Source organism: Micropterus salmoides, unplaced genomic scaffold, assembly GCF_014851395.1.
Source record: "Micropterus salmoides isolate LMB-PRFRI ecotype aquatic unplaced genomic scaffold, ASM1485139v1 Ms_hic_scaffold_16, whole genome shotgun sequence".
NCBI lineage: Eukaryota > Metazoa > Chordata > Actinopteri > Centrarchiformes > Centrarchidae > Micropterus > Micropterus salmoides.
The window spans coordinates 14,929,590-14,937,456 of record NW_024040707.1 but is presented as its reverse complement, the minus strand read 5'-3'; the positions used below and the strand labels follow the sequence as shown (position 1 = coordinate 14,937,456).

At 42.4% G+C, this 7,867-nt stretch overlaps 1 protein-coding gene across 2 annotated transcripts in view; it reads right to left on the bottom strand.

Annotated features, from left to right (window-relative positions):
• Positions 1 to 11: 11 nt before the first annotated feature.
• Positions 12 to 7,867, bottom strand: part of LOC119906283 (putative lysozyme-like protein) — a 32,396-nt gene continuing 24,540 nt past the window's right edge. Inside the window, exons 2-7 of one of the 2 annotated variants that reach the window (XM_038723850.1) lie at positions 5,039 to 5,224; positions 3,252 to 3,306; positions 3,003 to 3,093; positions 2,480 to 2,901; positions 1,882 to 2,058; positions 12 to 427 (exon numbers count right to left, since the gene is read on the bottom strand). In XM_038723850.1, the coding sequence (XP_038579778.1) occupies positions 224 to 427; positions 1,882 to 2,058; positions 2,480 to 2,901; positions 3,003 to 3,093; positions 3,252 to 3,306; positions 5,039 to 5,160 (1,071 nt within the window). In that variant the 5' untranslated portion in view covers positions 5,161 to 5,224 and the 3' untranslated portion in view covers positions 12 to 223. The remainder of the gene's footprint in view (positions 428 to 1,881; positions 2,059 to 2,479; positions 2,902 to 3,002; positions 3,094 to 3,251; positions 3,307 to 5,038; positions 5,225 to 7,867) is intronic. The other variant, XM_038723851.1, reaches the window with a different exon arrangement.

Sequence of the window (7,867 nt, the reverse complement as noted above, 5' to 3'; positions counted from 1 at the left end):
CTCAGAATTGCACTGTGGCCTTGTCTGTTTATATATACATCCCAGCTAGCACATGCAACTCTATAATGTGATTAAAATATTATATTATTTTATAATATAATAAAAAGACATCAAGTGACTAAACTAATATCAATCCTCGTGTCTAAATATATAGAGCTGTTTGTTTGTGGAGGGTGCCCTCTGGTGGGAAACAGACAGACTTACAGTTTGGCAAGGCAGCTGGTTAGGTTGATGCAGACAATATTGATCCAATGATTCCTTTTACCTTTGGGAAGGAGTGCAGGTGAAACGGCTCCAGTGGTTTGCGCAGAAACTCCTGACTGCGATGTAGTGGAGGAGGAGCCGCAGAGGGTGAATCACTCACACTCGATTGGCTGTCTGACTGGCTGTCGCCTCCGTTATTCTCCTTCCTGTTTGTCTTGTCAACCTAATGTTAAAACCACCAGCAAAAAGTCCACATAATCAAGTTTAAGAGGCTTTATTCCTCTGCTGTCCACTCCAACCTGTGTTATTTAAGGGTAATATTTGATCAGTCCTCATCATTCGGCACCCATGTGAAGCAGATGAACAGATCTTGTTTCTTCCAAATAAGAAATATTAGTAAACTGGGTTCTGTCATTTCATCTGCTGAATTAGAAATGCTTGTACACGCCTTTATCTCATCTCGCATCGACTTCTGGAACGCACTGTTCTCATCACTTAGCCCTTGATTGTCTGCAGCCAATCCAGAATATTGCACACACAATAACTCACTGGGTTAAATAGGCGGTCTATTACCTCTTTAAAGATTCTTCACTGGCTCCCAGTTTGATATTCTCACTATTACTTACAGAGCATTGCACGGTCAGGCTCCCATATATGTGGCTGAACTACTACGCCTCACTCATCAACTCCTTTTCTTAGGTCAAATAAGCAAAATTTGCTTTCTGTCCCAAAACCGGTAGTGATAAAGCTTTTGAGGCTGTAGCACCTAATCTATGGACTGCTCTGCCAGCACCCTTATGGTCTGCTGATTCTGAGGTTTCTTTGAAAAGGCAGCTAAAGACATGCCTGTTTAGACAGTCATCTGGGTAACCTGTACGCACCAGGCCTGCATCTTATGTATTTATTCTGTACTTTTATTTGCACTTTTTCTTCATGTGGCTCGGGTGGCTTCTGTGATTTCTTATATGTTATTGTTTTTGTGAAGCACTCCTGTCTCTGAAAAGCACTATACAAATAAAGTTGACTTATCTGGTTACTTTCTTACTTATTTTTCCAATTAGTTCACAAAAGCAAATATGAAGCATTGTATGTTATTGTGTAGTTTTGGTGAATTTTACACTACTTCTTAATTTCAGAGCCAGACAAGCCCCTTTTAAATAAAATGTTAATTACACTAGCTGTTTTCTTTGTTGATAGTTATTTCCTTGTGAGGCCTCTAGCTACCAACCACCCTCTACCACTTAAATATGATGTGGCAATACTTTTTAAGCACAGCTGACCATATCTTACCATATATTCTTCAGACTGATTAACATTACACAAACACCTACTTTAGTAGCCATAGATATCATCACAGATGCCATGAGGGATAAACATCACCGTTCACCCCAGCACACATAGCTAAATATTCCATCAACAGACAAAACATCAGGTGATGTCTGCCATTCTTTGTTTGACAATGTTGTGTGACAGCCTACCTACAGAGTACAACAACATCTCTATTTTTCTATTCACACACATTGGACTTCTTGTTGGAAATTGTTAAGGAATGAGTTGAGCCAAGTCTGGCTTAGTAAGATAAAATATATTTCCATGAAACCAAACTAATCATTTACCTGAATCAACAAAAACAGCATTACTTCAGCCACCATCTGAAAAATCTATGTAAATTGTTACCTTTCTGAACTTCCGTATGGAAGCGTACTCAGCTCCAGTTGGATCTTGGATGGCCAGGGAGTTGACCGAAGACAGAGGCGACCTGTTGACCCCACTCGTACCATTACCTCTAGCTGTTATCGGCCCGTTAATGGTGCCATTCCCTCTGCCATTCCCTCTGCCATTCCCTCTGCCACCCTGTGAGGAAATACAAAGAAACACACATATTTTTTGTATTACCACAGATGTCAAATGATTTGCCACATATCTGAAAACAAATCTGCAAAGCACCCCAAACAAGGCCAGGCCACTGTCATCCAACTTCACAGCAGCAGCAGCTCCAGCACTTCAGACCTACATACACAAGCTGATGATGAATGCCATCTGCAGGCAAAGAAATAACTGTTATAGCTGTTACACTAATTGCCTGCAGGTAAATGTTAAACCTTTTTGCCTGACATCAACACGTCTACATCTGCAGGTCTAAAATGCAGCTGCTATGACTTTCCTTTTCCGCAGGCAGCACAGTGAGCCACTGGCTCCGTGAGTGGAGCCAGTCCCATGGGGCGCTTCACATTGAAATTAAAATATAAGTTTACAGTTTTGTGTATGTACGTACGTTCCCGTTCCCACTGCGAGCTCCGTTGGCCTGAGCTGGGGGGCTTTGGGCAGTTCTGACTGTAGCCGGAGTGTTGGCTGATGTGGTTGGTGGAGCCGACTGTACCTTCGGGCTCGTGTCACCTTCCCGGACACCTACACTTTCATACAGTCCATCATCTAGGCAGTGGGTTGGGGTGGGGTTGTTCCGTATGCCCACCTCAGTGTAGGTGTGGTCTCTAGCCTCCCCTCCTCCTCCTCCTCCTCCTCCTCCTCCTCCTCCCCCATCTCCTCCTGTTTCCCCTCCTCCTCCCTGGCCAGATCCCTGGGGACTGGTGGGGATCTGGGGAAGCTGGCGCCCATGGGAGGGCCTCAGGTCTGTCTGGGAGCGCCGACTGTGGAGGAGCAGGAGGTCCATACTGGCCGGACGGCTCTTACTAACAGCTGCACAGAGAAGAGGAGGAGGAGGAGACGACTGAAATTGTGCAACAGCTCAGGGTTGTATATCATATATTGTCACATACACACCTTCACTCATCACTTACAGTTTCCATTGCAGGGAAAGCGATTGATCTCATGCAGCCTGGTGTCAGATTTGCTCATGGAGTTCAGTTTTGGGTGTCGGAGGGAACCCTGCTGTCACACACATATGGAGGTTAATGCACGCAAACACATGTATGTATATGTGTATACAAGCCAGCTATTCAGGGGAGAGAGGAGACATGGGAAAGGGCAGAAGGAGATGGAGACTGTGGGGGTGGGGGGTGTGGGGGTAAAATGAAAGCATGTCTCACCATATTTACAGATGTCCCTTTCTCTCCGGCTGGGGGGTGCTTGCTCTTGCTTTTTCTGACACAACATCAAAGTGAGGAAGGTCAACGGGAGCCGGTGGACAAAGAGAGAACATACACACACTCAGAGCAGATAGATGCTATCAACATCTGACTATGGTCAGGGCATAAAAGTCCTTGGTTGATAACAAGAGTCGAGTCAAACAGTGAGTGCAGCATGACTCAGGTTTTTGCAAAAGCGGAGGATGTCCTTCACTGAGAAACTTTTGTGTTTCTTTTTTTTTTTAGGTCTTTTCACAATAAGGCCAAGCAAACTCACAATTATTATTTTGTAGTTTCCTCCGTGCTAACTCCTTTTGCCATTTGGCTTTACTATCCTCTGGTTTTAGTCTTGTGCAACAACTGTATCTAGTGCAGTGTTACGCATCATTGTGCATCCCTGGAGGTAGCTGTAGGAAACTGTTGATATGGTGAGAGAGTGTCAGAAGACAAACGCTCCTGGGTGCTGGAGTGAATGTGAAAACTATTCTACACCCCCTCCCTTTTCTCTCACTTTGGGGGTTGAGGAGCTGCATCTCATATAATGTGAGATCTCATCGCTACACTGCAAAACACAATGTCGCGATAAAGATGTAATTTCTGGTTTGCAAACAGGTTCGGGAATCATACAAATACCACATAGTTATACAAGTTGCTTGAAATATAACTGAACACAACAGTCAGCTGTGTCAGATCCATGGCACTAGAGCTACCTATTGTCTCCTCCAGTGAGCTGAAACTCAATCCTATTCATACAAACATATGGCCTTGATACCCCAAGGGCACCATGAGAATGTGAAGAGAGCTCCCCTTGGAGAGGTTGATAATAACATGGCACAGGAGGGGGTTTACGGTAAAAATGACATGAAGGCATGAAGACATATAAAGAAGGGCATCAATTATTTTGCAAGTTTTACAAGATGTTCACTGGAATCCTTTGAATCTAAAAGAACCAGTGAGGGGAATTTTTAAATAAACAGTACAAAATCAATAGTAGTAGGCCTCTCTGTCCAAGATCTATAATATTTGTACATGACAAAGTGGTGAACTGCTATACGCTCGGCCCCATAACATCACTGACATTCAGTGGGGATCGTATATTTCATTCTTTAGATCTTAACAATAATGTGGTTTTATTTCCATGACATGAGCCGGTTTGACATTTCTCTACATCCTTATCTGTGTATCCCATGGCAACAAAGCCACAGTGCATCCTCTGATTGGTCCCTGAGGGTTCTCAAAAGAGAGAGAGAGAGAGAGAGAGAGAGACAGAGACAGAGACAGAGAGAGAAAAAACGTAGGCCGTTCCATTGCTCTTGCCTGGCTCAGAGTCTGATCCTCTTTAAACCGCGGGGTGTTCCATTGCTTTTGCCTGCTGAGGTTTCAGCTTAAGAGGGGGTAGCGTGAGGCTACCACACTGACTCTGGCCTGTCTCCACAGTGTCCTGTAAGCATCATTTCATCTGATCTGACACTCACAGCCATTAACATTCATTACTGCCACTCTGGTCAGAGCAGGGATAAAAGAGCCCAAGAAGACAGAAAGAGGGAAGAGAAAGGAGGGAGGAGAAGAGTTCAGAAGAAGTAGAGACACATCAAAAAAGGGAGTAAGATGATGAGAGTGATCTGGGACGGCACGGAAAGCTGGCAGCAAAGATGACAAAACTCTGGCTGTTCTCTTTTCTTATTTCAGTCTGCCCCATACTTTTTTTCCCCCTTCACATTTCAAGTCGCGTGACCCCGTCCCCTTACCTTTGGCAGCCAACGCAGACAAGGACAATAAGGATGGTGACCACAAAGGCGGATGCTGCTGCGATGGCTCCCAAGAGCAGCAAGTTTTTGTAGTTGGAGTCGACATCTTCCCTGTAATCCATGACACCCACTCCCTCTCACTTACTCACTCACTTCTACTCGAGCTCAAACTCTGCACAGGAAAACCTGCAGAGATACGGGCGGAGGAAGAAAGAAATAGAAAAAGATACAACATATGAGTGACATGGGAGATAAGAGAAAAGTGAAGAAATGCTGCAGAGAGCAAGGTGCTAAGTGTGTGTGTGTGTGTGTGTGTGTGTGTGTGTGTGTGTGTGTGTGTGTGTGTGTGTGTGTGTGCTTGGTTTGCCTCTGGCTTTTTGTCACTGTCTCTTTCTGACATATCAGTTTCTATTTTTGACTCACAAGGAGAATAATGCACAGAAAATAGAACACCTTACAAGGCAGCCACTACGAGCACACCAAAAAAGGTTTCATCACACTCTTTCTTTTTGTTGTTAAAAAAAGATCAAATGATGCCCTAACATTCATCTGACTAGCCAGAGAGATTCTTGTGTTAGTTTAACAGGAAAAACCAACAGAGCCAGAGCCCCCCCCCCCCCCCCCCCCCCCCCGCCGCCTCCGCCGCCACCCACAGCAGTGTCTCACTGACAGAAGGACTAGATCAACTGCTGCTACACTTCATTTTCTGGCACGACGTTTGCTTTTGTTTTGCTAATCAACAGTGGCTTAAACAGTGGTACACATTGTAATGATGTTGTACATACAAGGTAGCGCTTTCACCTCCACACACACATACACGCACACACACACTATTTAGTTCGTGTCAGACAAAATTGTATCTGAGGAGGTTTGCATGCTGTTGCTACACTATTGGGTTAGTTTAGACAGATATGTATATTTCTTGCACAGTCTTCTAAAAACAATTTCAGAGCACAGAAAAAGAAAAAACATTGTAGGGTTCTATATAAACTGTGTAGGTAAAAAAAACATTGTTACCGAGTTAACTACTAAGTACTGTTAACTTAACTACAATTGTGGAGTATAGTTGATGTTTTTGAGTATTTCCATTTTGCATGACTGAATACTTTTCACTCCCCTATATTTCAGATAGAAAAAGAAATCATTTTTACTTACTGGATTTATATGGCAGTTGTACTGTACTTTCAATATCAATAAAATATTTCTGATTAATACGATACTATGCAGTGTTAGCGGTTTTAAAGGAATAGTTTTGGGAAATAAGCCTGGATACCAACTTCATGTCTGTGCATAAAGTATACATTTGGAGTCAAGATATGTTTAACATAAACCTTAAATGGATAGCCCGGGCTTTTATTTGCTTAAATCACTGAACTCACCCTGCCTATATTTGGGACAGGCATCTATATGGGACAGGCCTTTAATTCCTTTACCATGCCGGTAAATCTGAAAGAATAAGACTTCAGTGATTATTGTTTCCGTAAAATGAACTGAACAATTGAATTGTAGAGACTCTAACCAATCTAACGATGTGTATGCTAAGCAGCTAATCTAAGCAGCTTAGAACTAGCTCAAGCAGGTGTCCTGGTAGTCTTTAAGAGGTTTCATACATCCAAAAACCAGACAAGGCTTTTAATTGAGACCTGCGTTTATTTGTCAAAACGAGTAGCAACGTGTAGGCTTTTAAACCTAAATGTACTTTATTGTCACATACACATACATGTAGCGAAATTCATCCTCTGCAGCCACTGTACAGCGCCCACGACCTTCTTGCTGTGAAGCAACAGCGCTAACCAATTAGACTGAAGTTTTCGCCTAGCTTAGCATAAAGTAGAAAGTGGGAAATAGTTAGACTGGCTCTGTCCAAAGCCAAGACATCCACCTACCAACACATATTAAGTGTCTTTTTTACATGATGTATCTTGCTTTTTTATTATGAGCTACAGTCTTATCATGTCACTCTCACAAAGAAAGCAAATAAGCACAATTCCTGTTGAGCTATTCCTTTAAACAAACTAACAACATTGCTTCTCACAGGCTGCAACAATGAATCAATGAAAGGAATCATTCTTCACAAGAGGCATTTTACTACAAATAATGTGAAATAAAAAAATATTGATTGCCGGATGTTTACTTTTAATGGAGTATTCATAGATTGTGGTATTGGTGTGTTTTAAGTAAAGGATTTCAATAATTTGTTCACCTCTGGTTAGCCCTGATTTAAACAAAGAAATTGTTGATATAAATGAAGGAGTCCAGGATTGTGTTGCAGCAGCTATTTTTAAATTTATTACAATGTCCTACTTAAATACAGTATGCATACATGGAGAAACATGAGGTAATAGTACACATGTAGTTTAGAAATAGAGGGGAATAGCATAGTGATGCTATTTGGTTAGTTAGGCTAACTCTACTGGCATAAAGGTTTGTAAACTGAGGTATATGTGTTGGTTTTGTGAAATGCAATCTAAAATCACATCACACCATTAGTAAACAGTCTTGACTAGATATTTGGCCATAGTCCATATAGGCTGTGGTTTATAGGTATAGATGGTGATTCTCTAATTGGAAATTGGGGGTTCGGTCCCCGGATATGTCCTTGGATACTAAACCCCACATATCTGGTAACAACTAATCTCTACATAAGTGTGTGGTCCAACCAGATTTTATTTAGTGATGCGTACATCTCCATTATACAGTATACATACACAGTAAACATCCATGCTACAAGTAGGCTACATTTGAGCTTACAAATAGCGGATGCAACCGGCCCCTGAAGTAGAGCCTCCAAAATGTCACTTGAACAGAGAATTTGTTCAGTTTGAGGTG